Source organism: Scyliorhinus canicula, chromosome 31, assembly GCF_902713615.1.
Source record: "Scyliorhinus canicula chromosome 31, sScyCan1.1, whole genome shotgun sequence".
Taxonomy (NCBI): domain Eukaryota; kingdom Metazoa; phylum Chordata; class Chondrichthyes; order Carcharhiniformes; family Scyliorhinidae; genus Scyliorhinus; species Scyliorhinus canicula.
Genome location: NC_052176.1, coordinates 2,984,194 through 3,004,270, shown reverse-complemented (window position 1 = coordinate 3,004,270; position 20,077 = coordinate 2,984,194). Strand labels below are relative to the sequence as shown.

General features: G+C 49.8%; 1 protein-coding gene across 1 annotated transcript in view; it reads right to left on the bottom strand.

Moving 5' to 3' along the window:
• zgc:195212 (DUF4554 domain-containing protein) overlaps positions 1 to 20,077 on the bottom strand; it is a 41,642-nt gene that overhangs the window by 13,741 nt on the left and 7,824 nt on the right. The window contains exons 3-10 of the mRNA XM_038787369.1: positions 17,554 to 17,701; positions 17,342 to 17,395; positions 15,225 to 15,334; positions 11,926 to 12,009; positions 8,963 to 9,018; positions 7,035 to 7,103; positions 5,596 to 5,788; positions 3,717 to 3,864 (exon numbers count right to left, since the gene is read on the bottom strand). Coding sequence (XP_038643297.1) covers positions 3,717 to 3,864; positions 5,596 to 5,788; positions 7,035 to 7,103; positions 8,963 to 9,018; positions 11,926 to 12,009; positions 15,225 to 15,236 — 562 coding nt within the window. The 5' untranslated portion in view covers positions 15,237 to 15,334; positions 17,342 to 17,395; positions 17,554 to 17,701. The remainder of the gene's footprint in view (positions 1 to 3,716; positions 3,865 to 5,595; positions 5,789 to 7,034; positions 7,104 to 8,962; positions 9,019 to 11,925; positions 12,010 to 15,224; positions 15,335 to 17,341; positions 17,396 to 17,553; positions 17,702 to 20,077) is intronic.

Here is a 20,077-nt window from a genome sequence, read left to right as displayed (position 1 = left end):
AATGATTATTATTAACTGTCCTTGAACTGAGTGGCTTGCTAGGCTATTTCACATTACTACGTGTCTGGAGTCACAGGTAGGCCAGGCCAGGTAAGGACGGCAGATTTCCTTCCCTAAAGGACATTCGTGAGCCAGATGGGGTTTTGCAACAATCGAAGATAGGTTCATGGTCACCATTCCTGAGAGTAGCTTTTCATGCCTGATTTTATTTGAACCCGTTTCCCCGGAGCATTTAGCCTGACCCTTATGATTACTAGTCTTGTGACATTACCACGAGCCATTGTCTCCAGACCCAGGATACGGACCCAGGAAGTGTCGAAGATTTTAGTTTAGACGGGCAGCATGGTCGGCACTGGCTTGGAGGGCCGAAGGGCCTGTTCCTGTGCTGTACTTTTCTTTGTTCTTTGTTCTCCCTGAAATTTGAAAAGGTTATTTTCTTTCGAGTCAGTAGACAGTGGGCAGGATTCTCCGTTTGGGAGACTAAGGGCGCGATTCTCCGCAAATCCGGCGTGCCGTGAAGGCTGGCATGAAACTGGCCGTGTTTCACGCCAGCCTCGGAGCTCCGTCCCGGGACCCGATTCTCCCCCCCGGGCGGGGCTAGTATCGGGGCCCAGGGAATCACGGTGACGCGGAGTTAGCGAACGTCGCTAACTCCGCCCGCCAAGAGTCACAGCGGCTGACGCGCACAATGACGTAATCCGCGCATGCGCGGGATGGGTGGCTCCAACCCGCGCATGACGTCATCACGCAGACGCGTCAAACCCGCGCATGCACGGGCCGTCATGCCCCTCAGCCGCCCCGCGGACTGATCCTGCGGGGCGGCGGAAGAACAAATAGTGCGCGGGTATCGGACCCGCTGCCCGTGATCGGTGCGGCCGTGCCAATCGGTGCCATGGTTGCCCGGGACGGGCACTTTGCGGCCGTTTTCACGAACGCTGAAAGCAGGTATGATCGCGGCCGTGAAAACGGCCGTAAACTCCGCGGTATTCGGCCTATCGGCCTGCGGAGAATCGCTGTTCTCCGTAAAAAACGGCGAGCAGCGATTCGTGTCGGGGGGCGGCCGGAGGGGGGGAGAATAGCAGGAGGCCGTGAAAATTGTCGGGAAGGCCTTCCCGCTATTCTCCGACCCGTCGTGGGCAGCGGAGAATCGCGCCAAAGTGTTGATGCCGAGACTGAATTGCGTGCAGTTCACGTTCCCATTAGGAGCGCTATTTGGGGAGTGATTCGGGTCATGCTAATGGGCTAGCACTCTGCCGGCGCAAATTTAGAGCAGTTCCCAGCCCAGCAGACGTTCTAACCACTAAGGCCAGAGTTAGAGCTAAAGAACCTGGTAGCTGGAGGGTTTTTAAGCGTTCCACTTACCACACACCCACTGAAGCCATCAAGACATCTCACAGAAAACCTGCCCCCCCCCCCCCCCCCCCCCCCGCGAGGTGGGAAGTCCGAGGTGGACCCACAGCTCCATGTCAGTGAGGAGTGGAGGGACACCGTCTTCGCCGGGGCTAATGCAGACTCAAGCCTGCCGTCCTGAACACTGCCTGAGAGGTGGTGGCAGAGGCAGTCAGCACTGCCAGTCTCACTAGGAGGAGACAACCGGGGATCCGGCGGGGTTGGGGGTCACTGGTGAGGCCTCTGACCCGAGAGGGGGCAGGGAACCAGGGAGGTGGTTCTCAAGGCTGTGGTACAGGTGTCCTCTGGTTCGGGTGAGCACAGTAAGAAGTCTGACAACACCAGGTTAAAGTCCAACAGGTTTGTTTCAAACACGAGCTTTCGGAGCACTGCTCCTTCCTCAGGTGAATGGAGTGGTATGTTCCAGAAACATTTATATGCAATGGGGCAGCGCCGCTGAGAAGGGCCAACACCTGGTGGGCCCCTGATTGAGTTTTCCCCTAGATGATACAGCTGGGGTATGAGGGCGGCCAGAAGGGCGGCCTGGGTGGGCTCCCGGATGACCAGAGGCCTTCTGAACATTTAAAGGACACAGGCAGCCCTCAGCAGTGTGAGCAACCAGGAGCCTGGGAGTAGTATAAAAAGGGGTGCGTTTAAAAGACAGACATCAGGGTAGCACGGTGGGTTAGCCCTGCTGCCTCACGACGCCGAGGTCCCAGGTTCGATCCCGGCCCTGGGTCACTGTCGGTGTGGAGTTTGCACATTCTCCCCGTGTCTGCGTGGGTTTCACCCCCACAACCCAAAGATTTGCAGGGTAGGGGGATCGGTCACGCTAAATTGCCCCTTAATTGGAAAAAATTAATTGGGTACTCTCAATTTATATTTTTAAAAAAGACAGACTGTCTGGGTGGCACGGTGGCGAAATGGTTAGCACTCCGCCCAATCGCAATACACATTTCCCGGGTCGTGAGGCGGAGAATCCAACCCAGTATTTTTACTCCTTGTCAGTTCAGGAAGTTTTGTCTGTGTTGGATTACCAGTGATTTTTGTTTAAAATGAGCAATTTAAATTCTTAATTACAGACCTGAACAAGTAACCTATTATGAGGCCATGTACGTAGCTGTAGTGGCTTTAATACTAATTACAGTAATTACAATTAAGCCGAGAGTAATTTTCACTGCAAATTACTTCAGTCTCGACAAACTGAGGCTGGTATTTCAAGGACTTCTTGCATAAAGTAAAAATAATCAGACTGCAAATTATAGCTCAAACAGATTGACTGGACGTTTCTATCAATGGAACTCATTGAATGGCCACTATTCGTGTTGCATACTCACAGCGCCTCCTAGTGGGCTGTTAATTGCATTTGCAAAACAGTCAGCGAAGACCGAAAAAAACATCTTAGTCACCATTAAAACCCTCGGTGCGATGACATGATGCATGCGTTCAGCTTATAACTTCCGCTCATTATTAGCTGGTTGAATAACAAAGCAGGCAGATCCCAAGCTTGATTCCTGGTTGATTTTGGTGACAATTGAGGTGCCTCAACGAGCCTCTCTCCTCAGGGGCAAGGAAGGAGAAGGATCTCCCATGTTTCTACCCACAGAGAAAGACGCGTCGCAAATTTGGACCACTCTCGGAGTTGATAACCCAACATCCACTGTAAATGTATATTTGATGAGTGGCCATTTAGGAAAGATTGGGGGGTGCCCCTAAAGCCATTTCCTAGCCAGGGCAAACCGCCTCGGGGGTCTAGAAATGGTGAGAAATGTGTGGAAATAGGATAGAAGATAATTAAAGATGGTGAAATATAATGACCAGGCGGTTGTTTTGTCAGTAAGTACTACTGTGTGCAAACCTCCATCATCCTTATTCAAAGGGTTCTCTGAGTAGCTTCAGTTCTATATTTATTTTATTTATTTATTTTTAAATTTAGGGTACCCAATTCATTTTTTCCAATTAAGGGGCAAATATAGCGTGGCCAATCCACTTACTCTGCACATCTTTGGGTTGTGGGGGGGTGAAACCCACGCAGACACGGGGAGAATGTGCAAACTCCACACGGACAGTGACCCAGAGCCGGGATCGAACCTGGGACCTCGGCGCCATGAGGCAGCAGGGCTAACCCACTGCGCCACCGTGCTGCTCTCAGGTCTATACGTATGCCCATGTCCCAAGGCTTTGGTGGACCCGGGAAGAAGGAAAGTATTTTGTACCTATGTTATCCACATTGCCGGTTTTAATGACAAAAAAACCCAACAACTTTACATAAACAGTACTTTAACCACCATAGGATATCAGGTTTTGATAAACAAATATAAACTTTCCTTCTACTGTCTTGAAGTCTGGATTTTGGGTCAGATATTGTTCATATTGCTTCCAGTCTGCTAGATGAGATGGATCCGTGAAGAATGACAAAGCATTTTTGCTGTGCTTGAACAATATAGGCAAGTCAGATGGTCCATATATAAATATATGTGTCAAGTCAAGGATTGCTGTTTTATCGTTTGCAGATATCATTGACCAGTAGAAACTATTTGCAAGATCCAAAATGATATACCAAATGTCATAGTCCTTCACCACCTCTACTCCATGGTCTAATGGCTAAATCTCACTCATAAGGCTGGATCTCACGCTCCTCTGCCGGTGGGTTTGAAGGCGTGAGGGCATGTAAATTCCAGCAGGTGACCCTCAAGCCACCTACTTGCCTGCCCATGACCTAGCTAAAACTTTATGGGGAAGGTGTTAGAACATAGAACACACAGTGCAGAAGGAGGCCATTTGGCCCATCGAGTCGGCACCGACCCATGTAAGCCCTCACTTCCACCCTATCCCCGTAACCCAATAACCCCTCCTAACCTTTTTTGTGGTCGCTAAGATGACCAATCCACCTAACCTGCACGTCTTTGCACTGTGGGAAGAAACCGGAGCACCCGGAGGAAACCCACGCAGACACGAGGGAGAACGTGCAGACTCTGCACAGGCAGTGACCCAGCAGGGAATCGAACCTGGGACCTTGGTGCTGTGAAGCCACAGTGCTAATCACTTGTGCAACCGTGCGGTCCACTGTCGTGCAGCCTGCCCATCCTTGGGCTTAATGAGGCCCTTAAGAGGCCAATGAATGGCCACTTAAGGCCTCGCCCCCACCAGCGCTGGAACATGCAGGAAAGCTGGCAACTTTACCCGCGTGGGCTGATGTCAGGAATGGGAGAACTTCTTTCGTGGACCCACTGAGCTCATTAGAGGCACCTCCCCATCAAAGGTTACCTACCCTTCCCCTCCCTTTGGTGTTTTCCGCCGGCCTCCCGAACTAGGCTCCCACTTCACCACCCCCTCCCATGCGTCGGGGGATGCGCGCATGCGCAGTCCCACCGGTGCGATTTCTGCGCATGCGCGGTGTCTCCCTTGTCCGCGCCGGCCTCGACCCAACATGCCGCAGGAGTACAGGCGCCAGCGCGGTAGAAAGGAGGCCAGGAGACAGAGAGGCCGGCCCGCTGATCGGTGGGTCCCGACCGCGGGGCAGGCCACATCGGAGGAACCCCCCGTGGTCGGAACCCCCCCCGCAAGAAATGCTGGCTTTGGCAACAATACCAACATTCCGTGAATAAACAGCATTTAATCCTAATTTTTAATCCTAATGTGGCACCCCATTTACATGCTTTCCAATCAGTGCCAGCTAACGAAACAAAAATATTCATTGAAACGCGCAAGGAAAACACAGTTCAAGTGCTAGGCTGTCAAAGGTATTCAGCCAAAGCGACTGTCTGGTCAGTGATTGAGGAAAAGTGACATTGATTCGCACTTCCCCAGTGCTCGGGCGTAAAGTCAGATTGATCATACCTGCCCCCATAGCCATCTTAACAATATGGTGGACGGTACACAAAATGGAAGCATGTCACAAGGCTCACACGCACTTCAGCAGAGAATCACCTCGCAGGGGCTGGTTTAGCTCAGTGGGCTAGACAGCTAGTTTGTGATGCGGAATAAGGTCAGAAGCGGAGGCTCAATTCCCGGACCAGCTGAGAATTCTGAATTATCCCCCTGTGTGCCCGAACAGGCGCCGGAATGTGGCGACGAGGGGATTTTCACAGTAACTTCATTGCAGTGTTAATGTAAGCCGACTTGTGACTATATGAAAAATGATTATTTCCTTGTTGTTTCCTATTTACATCTACATGTATTGTCTAACCTTTCAACGAAGGATACAGATAGGTTTGAAACTCTAGTGGGTTTGTTGGGGTAATTTTTCAGGCAAGGACAAATGGCTGCGATTGATAATATCTCAAGCACTCCGCACACCCCATCTTCTGCGAGTTTGTCAGGAATAGAAAGAGGAAAAGGCTTCCCAGCAATAGGATGGAGTCTGCAACAACGTGAATCATCTGCATACGCAAAGTCTCTGCTCAGAAAAAAAAGAGTATATTTATAAGATAGAGATTTAACTGTTATTAATATTTACAAAGGCAACTTGCATTAATCAAAGTAACACTGTGGTGGAAAGGTAGGAATGCCATTAAAGTGAGATGTGGAGATGCCGGCGTTGGACTGGGGTGGGCACAGTAAGAAGTCTTACAACACCAGGTTAAAGCCCAACAGGTTTGTTTGGAATCACTAGCTTTCGGAGCACTGCTCCTTCCTCAGGATCTGAGTCACCTGATGAAGGAGCTACACTCCGAAAGCTAGTGATTCCAAACAAAATTGTTGGGCTTTAACCTGGTGTTGTAAGACTTCTTTTTTTTAAATTTAGAGTACCCAGTAATTTTTTTCCAATTAAGGGGCAATTTAGCGTGGCCAATCCACCTACCCTGCACATCTTTTGGGTTGTGGGGGTGAAACCCACGCAGTCACGGGGAGAATGTGCAAACTCCACACGGACAGTGACCCAGGGCCGGGATTCGAATCCGGGTCCTCAATGCTGCAGGCAGCAGTGCTAACCACTGTGCCACCGTGCTGCCCGTAAGACTTCCTACTGTGCCCACCCCGGTTCAACGCCGGCATCTCCACATCATAACTTAAGATAATAACAAAGGTCTATTCTGTGATTGAACATTCCTGGCATAAAACACCGCTTTAACCAAGTGATTCTCTGGAATTTGGACTGTCAGCTTAATTGTATCCGATATTGGCCCACACAATGTTTAATCCATTGTGTGACCTCCAGATTGAGTGTCGCGATCTTGGCACTCACAAGTCAGATACGTGTTCTCACACTAATTACTAATATATGCATAGCAACTTAAAAAGGCCCCATTGTGACAAGTTGTGAATTTGAATTCAGTAAATCTGGTTGAATCCTGCATTGGCACTGGAGAAAACTTATTCTCAAAACTGCCAGTTCATCATAAAAAACACAACTGGGTCACCAGGTGTCCCTTAGGGCAGGCACTGTCAAACTCGGGGGGGGTGGGGGCGACCGGCGGGTGGGTGTCGGGAGGGTCGCGGAGCCATCCGTCGGGGGGCGCTCCCGATTGTGCAAATCCGTGCGCAGCAGCCGGCTTTTAACTATGCCGGCTGCAAGCGGCCTTCAAAATGGCCGCGAACATGTAAAAAACACGCGGCCGCACTGTGCATGCGCGCCAATGATTGGTCCACCGCCAACCTCTCGGTAGAAACAGGTTGTGCACAGCACAAGACCTGATACTTACCTTACATAGTGAGTGCTGCCACAAAGTAAAGTGTGTCCATCGCTGCAGAATTTGTCCAGGTTCTCATTCCTAAAATTAAAGCATCAAGGTTAGGCATATTAATGGAAAATGCAGTTCTAGATTAGTAGATACCGTAATGATATGTATATGTATACAAGTAAAGGGTTAATTATTACATCTCAGGGTAATACAAACACTAGAGGGCACCGCTAGTATAAATATAAGAACTCAGGGAATCTTGGGTAGTCAGTTAAGAGTTAGCAGCAGAGACAGAGATAGATCACAGCATCGTGAAGACTAGATTGAAGTAGCACGTGTAGTTCATTAGCTATTATGAAATGAAATGAATGAAAAAATGAAAATCGCTTATTGTTAGGGGCAGCAGGGTAGCATGGTGGTTAGCATAAATGCTTCACAGCTCCAGGGTCCCAGGTTCGATTCCCGGCTGGGTCACTGTCTGTGTGGAGTCTGCACGTCCTCCCCCTGTGTGCGTGGGTTTCCTCCGGGTGCTCCGGTTTCCTCCCACAGTCCAAAGATGTGCGGGTTAGGTGGATTGGCCATGCTAAATTGCCCATAGTGTCCTAATAAAAGTAAGGTTAAGGCGGGGGTTGTTGGGTTACGGGTATAGGGTGGATACGTGGGTTTGAGTAGGGTGATCATGGCTCGGCACAACATTGAGGGCCGAAGGGCCTGTTCTGTGCTGTACTGTTCTATGTTCTATGTTCTATGTCACGAGTAGGCTTCAAATGAAGTTACTGTGAAAAGCCCCTAGTCGCCACATTCCGGCGCCTGTTCGGGGAGGCTGTTACGGGAATCGAACCGTGCTGCTGGCTTGCCTTGATCTGCTTTCAAAGCCAGCGATTAGCCCTGTGAGCTAAACAGCCCCAGTTATTACTTAAACATAGATTACTTTAATAATAGTTACAGTTCTGTGGAGTGTGCAAACTCAATATATTTTAATCGTTATTCAATAAATCAGTTTTGCTTTAAGTTAGAGATTGGTGGCTTCTTTATAATCACACCATCAGACCATTCTGGATTACGAAGCAATGAGTAACGATATATTACCAAACAGTATTATAACAGATACTTGTGAATGGTGAAGACTGATTAAAAATCTATACTTGATGCAATAAAAATTATAGAATTTACAGTGCAGGAGGCCGTTCAGCCCATTGAGTCTACACCGCCCCCTGAAAGAGCACCCTACCTAAGCCCACACCTCCAGCCTATCCCCGTAACCCAGCGACCCCTTAAGTTTTGGACACTACGGGTATATTTAACATGACCAATTCACCTAACCCGTACATCTTTGGACCGTGGGATGAAACCGGAGCACCCGGAGGAAACCCACGCAGACACGGAGAGAACGTGCAGACTCCTCACAGACAGTGACCCAAGCGGGAATCGAACCCGGGTCACTGGCGCTGTGAAGCAATGGTGCTAACCACTGTGTTACCGTGCCACCCAATCAACAGGTTTTGAACGCGAGCCATATAGGACCGCGTCTTCCATATCTTCTTCCATATAACGGCCCGGACACGCGTCACCCCATGCTATTGCAACTCCCTGTGCCCCAGCTAATCAGCATCAAAATCCTCACCTCACGCTCAAATCACTCGTTGCCCCAGTAGCCCATATATTCCTGTCCTTCTGACTCCAGATTACCACTGCCCCTACAACCTGTCCACTCCACTGAGTAACGTCAATCTTGCAGCCATTGCATAAGGAACCGGTGGAGCTGACAAGCATTGGTGTGATGGTGTTTTGGTTTAAATGCAGAGAGTATTATGAATCATACAGTTCTTGATAAGCAGAAGTTTGAGAGGAACGAGATTGAGAGCTCCTCAAGAAATATTTGACACCAATAATAAAAAATAGTGAAATGCCACACACAAGAGCTAGTGCTAGGAAGTGTATATTCTTACCCAAAGATGTGAGTCGATAGGTTACCATTTACTTCAACATCAAACTGGATTTTTACCTGTAAGATAAATATTTTTTCTTACTTTAGTCTTAAGAAGAATGTTTGTAACCAATAGAAAAAGAAGCACTGCACCTATATATGAAAGTATAGCCGTTTTAATGAAATTGTTTTTTTGTCTATTGTGACTGCCAATTTTCATAGAATTTACAGTGCAGAAGGAGGCCATTCGGCCTATCGAGTCTGCAACGGTCCTTACAAAGAGCACCCTACTCAAGCCCACATCTCTACCCTATCCCTGTAATCCCCGCTTAACCTTTTTGAACACTAAGGGCAATTCAACATGGCCAACCCCACCTAACCCGCACATCTTTGGACTGTGGGAGGAAACCGGAGCACCCGGAGGAAACCCACGCACACACGGGGAGAGAACGTGCAGACTCCGCACAGACAGTGACCCAAGCCTGGAAGCGAACCTGGGACCCTGGAGCTGTGAAGCAACTGTGCTAACCTCTGTGCCATCGTGCCACCCAAATATCCCCACTGACTAATATGTTGTCTTCATTTTCATTTGTCACTTGCACTTGTCTTGAGTGGGATCTTCCGGGCTTGCCTGCCTCTGGGATCGTCCGGCTCTGCCGTAAGCCAATGGATTCTTGGCTGGGCCGTTAAATCGCCCACGGCGGGTCCCGCCACAATGGGGCTGGAACGTCTCAGCACTTTTTCCTACTTGGCTATTTTCCATTAGTCTCGTTCACCAATCATACGGTGTAAAATTCTTCACGCCATTTCCAATTTGCCCTCAAAGCCTTCTCATCAAAAATGTAATTCTCGTAAAAACACAAATTGAGATACACCAACGATGGTTTTCCCCATCCTTCCCCCTCTGCGTACCTGCACTTATTAATCACGTCGCAAACATATAAAACTTACAATAAATCGATTACCCTTCAATTTCCCCCTCTTTTCTTCCCATCCCCTCCACAAGCTATGGCACATCCCCAGTCCTACAAATCCGTACTCCGGATAATTCCACATCTTTATTATTGAAATGGTTAAAAAGCTGGGTGGTGAAGATCCAAAGAGATTTGGGATTCTGCGTACACAAGGCACTAAATTATAGTGGTCAGGTATGAGAAATAATCGCAAATGACTATCAGAAAAAGAGTGCCCCCACGGCACTGGCCCGCCCGCCGATCGGTGGGCCCCGATCGCGGGCTTGGCCACTGTGGGGGCACAACTCGGGATCCGATCGCCCCGCGCCCCCCCAGGACCCCGGGGGCCTGCTCGCGCCGCCAATCCCGCCACCACCAGAGGTGGTTGAAACCACGGCGGCGGGAGAGGCCTCTCAGCGGCAGGACTTCGAGCAATCGGGGGCCGGAGAATCGGCGGAGGGGGCTCGCCGATCAGCGCGGAGGGCACGCCGATCGGCGCGATTCCCGCCCCCGCCAATTCCCGGGTGGCGGAGGATTCCGGCCATGGCGGGGGCGGGATTTTCGCCGGTCCTGGGCGATTCGCCCCTGGTTAGTCCACACCTTGACTAACTGTGCACCACACATCAGAGAGAATTTAATGGCCTGGGAAGGAAGGCAACGCAGATTCACCAGAACATTACCAGAGTTACATTTCGAGCAGATTACATAAACTAGGCTTGTATTTCCTGGAAGGCAGAGGATTCAGGGACGATTTAATTGAAGCACTTAGGATTTTGCAAGGAATTAATAGGGTGGATGGAGTAAAGCAGTGGCAGAATCTCGGACAAAAGGGACAAAACATGAAATTCATAGACTAGGCCGTTCAGGAGAGAAGTTAGAAAACATTTCTTTACACGAACAGGGAGATTGAGTTAAAGAGCCGTGAGGTTTTGCTGCAGCTTTATAAAACCCTGGTTAGCCCACACTTGGAATATTGTGTCCAGTTCTAGGCGCCTCATTATAGGAAGGATGTGGATGCTTTGGAGGGGTTACAGAGGAGATTTACCAGGATGCTGCCTGGACTGGAGGGCCTGTCTTATGAAGAAAGGTTGAGGGAGCTAGGGCTTTTCTCACTGGAGCAAAGAAGGAAGAGAGGTGACTTGATAGAGGTGCACAAGGTGATGAAAGGCATGGATAGAGTGGATAGGCAGAGACTTTTCCCCAGGGCAGAAATGGCTGTCACGAGGGGACATAATTGGAGCAAGGTATAGTCGAGATGTCAGAGGTTGGTTCTTTACACAGAGAGTGGCGGGTGCGTGGAGTGCATTGCCAGCGGAGGCGGTGAAGTCAGAGTCATTGGGGACATTTAAGTGACTCTTGGACAGGCACATAGACAGCAGCAAATTGAAGGGGTGTAGGTTAGGTCGATCTTAGATTAGGATAAATGGTCAGCACAACATTGTGGGCCGAAGTACTGTGCTGTACTGTTCGATGTTCTATGAAGGACAGTAATTCATTCTCAATTAATAATTCTATTTCTAAATCTGAAAATGATGGATTTATTTTCTGGTGAAGGATATCTGGTGTGATGAACGGTATTAATAACTACCGTAAACGGTACCTGACCTTTAATACCTTGCCCCTTTAAGAGGCTTGGAACCCTGGGGGACTCCGCCTCTGGCTACGCCCCCAGGAAACAGTATATAGGATAAGGCTCCATGTGGCGAGCACACTTCTCTCGAATGCTGTCCTGTTCTCTGTATATTAAAGCCTTTGATTACCGACCTCGCTCTCGCATCGTAATTGAGAGTGCCTCATCTGGTAAATGGAGTCAATGCCTGCAAATGGAGCCAAGATGCAGACCAGCTACAATCTCATTCAATGGAGGGCAACAGGCCTGAGGCCTATTCCTATTTTCATGATCCCCCAGTTGATGCTCCATATTCGAAGGCTCAATGCGTGGGCCTTCGTGTGAAGGAACAAAATTCAACTGTGATTTGAGGTTTAATTCCCCCCCCCCCCCGAGCTCACCCAGTCGCTTCATGTTCAATACCTGCGGGTGCACAATTCCGATCCTGCGCAAGAAACGCTCGATTGTTAAGCAATCTGTCATCACAATGCAGCTATCCTCAGACATCTATTCAACACAGAAAAGAAAGATTGACCTCAAGGAAGATTGTTTTTTTAAATGCAGCACTAAAGGGATTAACTAATAATTGATAATTCTAGCGAGGAAACGCAGGAGAGGATTGGTCTATGATTGGAGGAGCAGGTCTTTGCAGAATCTTCCACTCCAAGTGACCTGTTTGACATTGAAACTGGCCCCAGGGGCCGCATGGAATGGCTTTGCGCGCTGATTGGCCTAATCTCATCAAAACAATTGCAGAACAAAAATATGTTCCCATTCAAGGTTCCCTCTTGGTATCAGAGAATTATGGAATCCCTACAATGCGGAAGGAGGCCACTAGGCCCATCGAGTCTGCACCGACCCTACGAACGAGCATCCCACCTAGGCCCAATCACCATCACTCCACCTGTGTGGGCGGCACGGTAGCACAATGGCTAGCTCTGTGGCTTCACTGCGTCAGGGTCCCGGGTTCGATTTCCGGCTTGGGTCACTGTCTGTGCGGAGTCTGCACGTTCTCCCCCCCCCCCCACCGTGTCTGCGTGGGTTTCCTCCGGGTGCTCCGGTTTCCTCCCACAAGTCCCGAAAGATGTGCTTGTTAGGGAATTTGGACATTCCGAGTTCTCCCTCTGTGTACCCGAACAGGCGCCGGAATGTGGCGACGAGGGGCTTTTCACAGTAGCTTCATTGCCGTGTTAATGTAAGCCTACTTGTTACAATAAAGATCATTATTATTAGTAAAGTTGGGACACTAAGGGGCAATTTAGCATGGCCAATCCACTTAACCTGCACGTCTTTGGACTGTGGGAGGAAGCCGGAGCACCCGGAGGAAACCCACACAGACATGGGGAGAACGTGCAAACGTCACACAGACAGTCACTTGGAGGTTGGAATTGAACCTGGGTCCCTGGCGACCTGACATCCTGGGGAGAGGGTAGGCACCATATCTACCAACATGCAAAAGGGGAACAGATCTATTTACATTGACCATGAATCATTAATCTGGCTATTCAGATGTTGGCTGTGCTTTCTTGGCAACTTGTATTTCTAATTTGAGATTTGTATTTACATTTTCATTTTGCATGGCTTTTTAATAAAATCCCGGATCATATTGAAATTCAGCAGCACAGCTGAATAAGGCGAAGTGCCAAAGCCTAATTCTAGGCCTCAACCCACATGAGTTGGAGAGATATCCTCAGTCCCATCAACGTTTTGAAATCGAGACTATCCACTCTGTCTATGCCCCTCATAATTTTGTAGACCTCTATCAGGTTGCCCCTCAACCTCCGTCGTTCCAGTGAGAACAAACCGAGTTTATTCAACCGCTCCTCATAGCTAATGCCCTTCATACCAGGCAACATCCTGGTAAATCTCTTCTGCACCCTCTCTAAAGCCTCCACATCCTTCTGGTGTGGCGACCAGAATTGAACACTATACTCCAAGTGTGGCCCAACTAAGGTTCTATACAGCTGCAACACGACTGCCAATTTTTATACTCAATGCCCCGGCCAATGAAGGCAAGCATGCCGTATGCCTTCTTGACTACCTTCTTCACCTGTGTTGCCCCTTTCAGTGACCTGTGGACCTGAACACCTAGATCTCTCTGACTGTCAATACTCTTGAGGGTTCTGCCATTCACTGTATATGCCCTACCTGCATTAGACCTTCCAAATGCATTAACTCACATTTGTCCGGATTAAACTCCATCTGCCATCTCTCCGCCCAAGTCTCCAAACGATCTAAATCCTGCTGTAACCTCCTCATCGCTATCTGCAATTCCACCAACCTCTGTGTCGTCTGCAAACTTACTAATCAGACCAGTTACATTTTCCTCCAAATCATTTATATATAATACGAACAGCAATGGTCCCAGCACTGATCCCTGCGGAACACCACTAGTCACAGCCCTCCAATCAGAAAAGCGCCCTTCCATTGCTACTCTCTGCCTTCTAATGACCTAGCCAGTTCTGTATCCATCTTGCCAGCTCACCCCTGATCCCGTGTGACTTCACCTTTTGTACCAGTCTGCCACGAGGGACCTTGTTGTCAAAGGCCTTATTGAAGTCCATATAGACAACATCCGCTGCCCTACCTGCATCAATCATCTTTGTGACCTCCTCGAAAAACTCTATCAAGTTAGTGAGACACGACCTCCCCTTCACAAAATCATGCTGCCTCTCGCTAATAAGTTTGTTTGCTTCCAAATAGGAGTAGATCCTGTCTTGAAGAATTCTCTCCAGTAATTTTCCTACCACTGTCGTAAGGCTCACCGGCCTGTAGAGCCCTGGATTATCTTTGCTACCCTTCTTTTTTTTTTTTTTTTTTTTAAATTTAGATTACCCAATTATTTTTTCCAATTAAGGGGCAATTTAGCGTGGCCAATCCACCTACTCTGCACATTTTTGGGTTGTGGGGGCGAAACCCACGCAGACACGGGGAGAATATGCAAACTCCACACGGACAGTGACCCAGAGCCGGGATCGAACCTGGGACCTCAGCGCCGTGAGGCGGTTGTGCTAACCACTAGGCCACCGTGCTGCCCTTGCTACCCTTCTTAAACAAAGGAACAACATTGGCTATTCTCCAGTCCTCCGGGACATCACCTGAAGACAGTGAGGATCCAAAGATTTCTGTCAAGGCCTAAGCAATTTCCTCTCTAGCCTCCTTCAGTATTCTGGGGTGGATCCCATTAGGTCCTGGGGACTTATCTACCTTAATATTTTTCAAGCTGCCCAACACCTCGTCTTTTTGGATCTCAATGTGACCCAGGCTATCTGCACACCCTTCTCCAGACTCAACATCCACCAATTCCTTCTCTTTGGAGAATACTGATGCAAAGTATTCATTTAGTACCTCGCCCATTTCCTCTGGCTCAACACATAAATTCCCTCCCCTGTCCTTCAGCGGGCCTGCCCTTTCCCTGGCTACCCTCTTGCTTTTTATGTACGTGTAAAAAGCCTTGGGATTTTCCTTAACCCTATACTCCAAGTATAGTCTAAGGTTCTATACAGCTGCTTCTTGCTATTCATTGCATTAACCAGCTGAGCCATTCATCTGGGGCCTTTATTTTACGTATATATCCATTTATATTCAGCCCATACACGAGACTATCAATAAATCTTGCTACTTTCCCTCTTACGCTCTTCCTCCTCCTCAAATCATGACAAATTCAAGGAATTAAAAAATAGCTGTTGGCATCTAGTGGCGGCCGATTACACTGTTCGTACCTCAAACGTCATCTTGAGCCCTGGAGAATTGATCTTCCCATTCAAATCAGCGTTCTCCACATCCGTTTGCACCACGCTTAAGGAGAGCTGGAGCAAGAGCTTTTCTATTACTGATGGAAGAGATCAGTGTTTACTGGAACAAGCAGAAGTCCATTGAAATAATTTGATTCTATCGGGCCCAACAGTTTTAGGAACTGGAAGGGTTTTCGGTCTGAATGAAGTGCAGGGGCAATGTTGTCAGAAATAAAATATGTTGGTGTAATTCTGAGGAACAATGCATGAAAGATAAAGCAGTAGAATGCCACTTTGGTATTGCCACATTGTGTGCTTTGGAAAAATTGTAAAAGTGTCAATTTTTTAAAAATAAATTTAGAGAACCCAATTCATTTTTTCCAATTAAGGGGGAATTTACAATGGCCAATCCGCCTACCCTGCACATCTTTGGGTTGTGGGGACGAAACTCATGCAAACACGGGGAGAATGTGCAAACTCCACACCGACAGTGACCCAGAGCCGGGATCAAGCCTGGGACCTCGGCGCCGTGAGGCAGCAGGGTTAACCCACTGTGCCGACGTGCCGCCCGTAAAAGTGTCACTTGACTAAAAATAGTAATGAGAGTAAATATCATCAGTCTGTTTCAGCAACACAGTGACTAGGAGTAAGGCCTCTCGGCCCTCCCATAAAGAATCACTGATCTATTCTGTCCTGTTTTGGGGAACAATAATAATCGCTTATTGTCACGAGTAGGCTTCAATGAAGTTGCTGTGAAAAGCCCCTAGTCGCCACATTCCAGCGCCTGTTCGGGGAGGCTGGTACAGGAATTGAACCCGCGCTGCTGGCATTGTTCTGGCATTACAAGCAGCTGTTTAGCCCACTGTGCTCAACCAGCCCCTAAAACACAGCAATGGGCAATTGCTTCTATTTGGAGGGGGGGAGACAGAGATTTTCTCTTTGTAAAAGGTGCAGAAAATTTGCAAACCTATTTACAATTCTACTACAACTGTTGCAAAGAGAAAAATATTTCTCTATGAAGAGGAACGAAAGTTGGAGAATCACCGTGGGCAAGTTATACATCCGTACCGACCGAAACCTGGGCGTTAAAAGTAAAGTAGACAGGCATGGAACTAAGGAAGTTTTGGAAGGATGAGATTTATTGATTTATGGTTTAAGACTTGGAGAAACTGAATAGTTTTAAGTACCTGAGGTCAGTGGTGGCAGATGACGCAAGCATAGAAATGGAAATTAAGCAACAGATTAGCTCCTGTTGGAGTCATTGGAAGAAGTGCAGCCGAGCGTTATGTGAGGGAAAAGTATTGTTGAGACGGAAAGGAAGAATCTACAAGAGACCAGCGTTGTGGTTATACTGCAGAAACTTGAGCAACGTGGAGTACAGAGGAATGATGACTTAGCATTAAACAGATGCAACTGAAATTAAATGAAAATAAAAATCGCTTATCGTCACGAGTAGGCTTCAATGAAGTTACTGTGAAAAGCCCCTAGTCGCCACATTCCGGCGCCTGTTCGGGGAGTCTGGTACGGGAATTGAACCGTGCTGCTGGCCTGCCTTGGTCTGCTTTCGAAGCCAACGATTTAGCCCTGTGCTAAACCAGCCGGACGTGTGGCGAAACGAGAAGGAACAAAATCAGCACATCAGGAGATCGGTGAAGTTAGTGAAGAAATTAGCTGGGAAGAGATTGACATGGTATGGTCATATTTTTTTTAATTAATTGAGAGAACCCACTTCACTTTTTCCAATTAAGGGGCAATTTAGCATGGCCAATCCACCTACCCGGCACATCTTTGGGCTGTGGGGGCGAAACTCACGCAGACACGGGGAGAACGTGCAAACTCCACACGGACAGTGACCCGGGGCCGGGTTTGAACCTGGGACCCTGGCGCCATGAGGCAGTAGGGCTAATCCACTGGTAAGGTCATCTGTTGCAGAGAGAGGAAATGCCGGGGGGGGGGGGGGGGGGGGGGTGAGTGATGGAGGAAGGAGAAGAGGAGTGGAAGAGGAACGGGTGACTGACAGGAGGAGGTGGCACGAAGGGTGTTCAGCCGGCATTGTGACGATCCCAAGAAAGCCGAAAGAATAAGACTCAGCGATTAGTTCTTACCTTTGTGAAAATGACCTATTCGATTTTTGGAGATCCATCGTCCAGCAGCTGCAACTGGACAAATTGGAATCATTAAAAAAGTAACACCATGACAAAAAAAAAAACAGATAAGAGATTATGGGCGGGATTTATCCACCGTGGGACTGGAAAATCCCAAATCTTAAGTTTCAGTTTGGTTGCTGTCAACTTTGAGCGCCTGTTTGTGTGTCTACCTGTTACTACACAGAAGAGACGTTCCCTGTGGAAGCGTAAGGTTGGGTTCACTGCATTAACCAATACAATCAGGTCACCTCCCAGCTCAGCCGATCTTCTCAATCTTCCGCTGTCATTTTTAATATGAATAATAAGGTGCTCTATAATCTGTAAAGAAAACACACTGCTGTGTCCAATTGATTACTGCGAATCATTTCAAATATCATGGCTAATAATAAACACAGGGGGCTGGATTCTCCGGTAACCGGTGGGGCGGGCTGTACCGGCGCAAAGGAGTGGCGTGAACCACTCCGGCGTCGAGCCGCCCCGAAGGTGCGGAATCCTCTGCACCTTCGGGGGCGAGGCGGACGCTGGAGGGGTTGGCACCGTGCGGGAGCGCCAGCGGGGGGGGGGGGGGGGGGGGGGGGGGTCGGAGAATCCCGCCCTGGCTTGTTTTGAATACTTTCTGCCGGATTCTCCATCCCGCCCAGCCGTGTGTTCCTCACCATCCACGCGATTCTCCATCCCGGCCACCTGACAATGGGATTTCCCGCTGCAGCCACCTCACGCCATTGGGAAACCTGCGGGCGTGGGAGGGCTGCTGGCAGAACGGAGAAGCCCGCTGACGGAGAATCCCGCCCTTTAGGTTAAATGCATGTAACTTTAATTCGCTACAGTGCAGGAGGCCATTCGACCCATCAGCTCTCTTCCGACCCTCTGAAAGAGCACCCTACCTGGGCCCGCTCCCCTGCCCCATCTCCTTAAGCTCACCTAACCTGCACATCTTTCAACACTAAGGAGCCATTTAGCACAGTCAATCGACCTAACCTGCACGTCTTTGGACACTAAGGGGCCATTTAGCACGGTCAATCGACCTAACCTGTATATCTTTGGACACTAAGGGGCCATTTAGCACGGTCAATCGACCTAACCTGTATATCTTTGGACACTAAGGGGCCATTTAGCACGGTCAATCGACCTAACCTGCACATCTTTGGACACTAAGGGGCAATTTAGCATGGCAGCACGGTAGCACTTGTTGCTTCGCAGCTCCAGGGTCCCGGGTTCGATTCCCGGCTTGGGTCACTGTCTGTGCGGAGTCTGCACATTCACCCCATGTCTGCGTGGGTTTCCTCCCACAAGTCCCGAGAGATGTGCTTGTTAGGGAATTTGGGCATTCCGAGTTCTCCCTCTGTGTACCCGAACAGGCGCCAGAATGTGGCGACGAGGGGATTTTCACAGTAACTTCATTGCGGTGTTAATGTAAGCCTACTTGTGACAATAAAGATTATTATCCACCTAACCTACACATCTTTGGATACAAAGGGGCAATTTTAGCGTGGCCAATCCACCTACCCTGCACATCTTTGGGTTGTGGGGGTGAAACCCACGCAGACACGGGGAGAATGTGCAAACTCCACACGGACAGTGACCCAGAGCTGGGATCGAACCCGGGTCCTTGGCGCCGTGAGGCAGCAGGGCTAACCCACTGTGCCACAGTGCTGCCCTCAAAACCTACCCCCTTAACTATCCCCAGCGCTGGTCCCCTGCTGTCCACCCCCCCAATAGAGGCCCCCCCTCAACCTCCGGGCCAGCAGCTCCGGTTGCCCTTGAGCTGCACGGAGGTAATCGGGGAGGGCCACTCACCTCCTCCATCCCCTGCGGCGCCCACGGGGCACGCTCCCCGCTTTCGTGGAGCGGCGCCTGTGCAACTTCCCACTTGACGGGGGGGGGGGGCAACGGGGTCGGGGGTGACTCCCCGGGGGTAGGGACGGGTTGGCGGCGACTCCGCTGGGCAGTGGCTGCCGCAGCATTCGACTTCGATTGCGCCGAGATCGTAATGCACGCGTCCGAGGCGTGATGGGGTTCTCGGCCTGGCCGAGTGGGGATCCCATTCGCGCCGACCGGAGAGCGGGACGTACCGTCCCCGCGAACCCCGCTTCGGGGTGAATCGTCCCCCCACCGGCACACGTGACGACACTTGACGTGACATTCCCCCCCTTTTTTTTAGGCGTTTCAGATTTTTTAAAACGTCAACAGCCCCAATAATCTGCCCCCTGATAACTCCATCCGTGGTCTCCGGGCGCAGTTTCCCGTTCTCTCTCTGTATCTCACACGGCCGGCAGTGGAGCAGAGCCAGCTTGCCCTCTGCTTCCATTACCTGGCGGACCGCTGACTCCATCTTGTTTAATGGGTGTTGGCAGTGGTGGGGGAGGTGGTAAGAGGGGGGAGGGGTGGCGGTGTGGGAGGGGAGGGGTGGAGGTAAGAGGGGGAGGGGCGGTTGTAAGAGGAGGGGAGGGGTGGCGGTATGGGAGGGGAGGGGTGGAGGTAAGAGGGGTGGTGATAAGAGGAGGGGAGGGGTGGTGATAAGAGGGGCAGTGGTAAGGGGATGGGGAGGGGCGGTTGCAATAGGGGGTTAGGGCGGTGGTAAGAGGGGTGGTGGTAAGAGGGGGGAGGGGCGGTGGTTAGAGGAGGGATGGGGCGGCGGTTAGAGGAGGGGGAGGGGTGGTGGTTAGAGGATGGGGCGGCGGTTAGAGGAGGGGG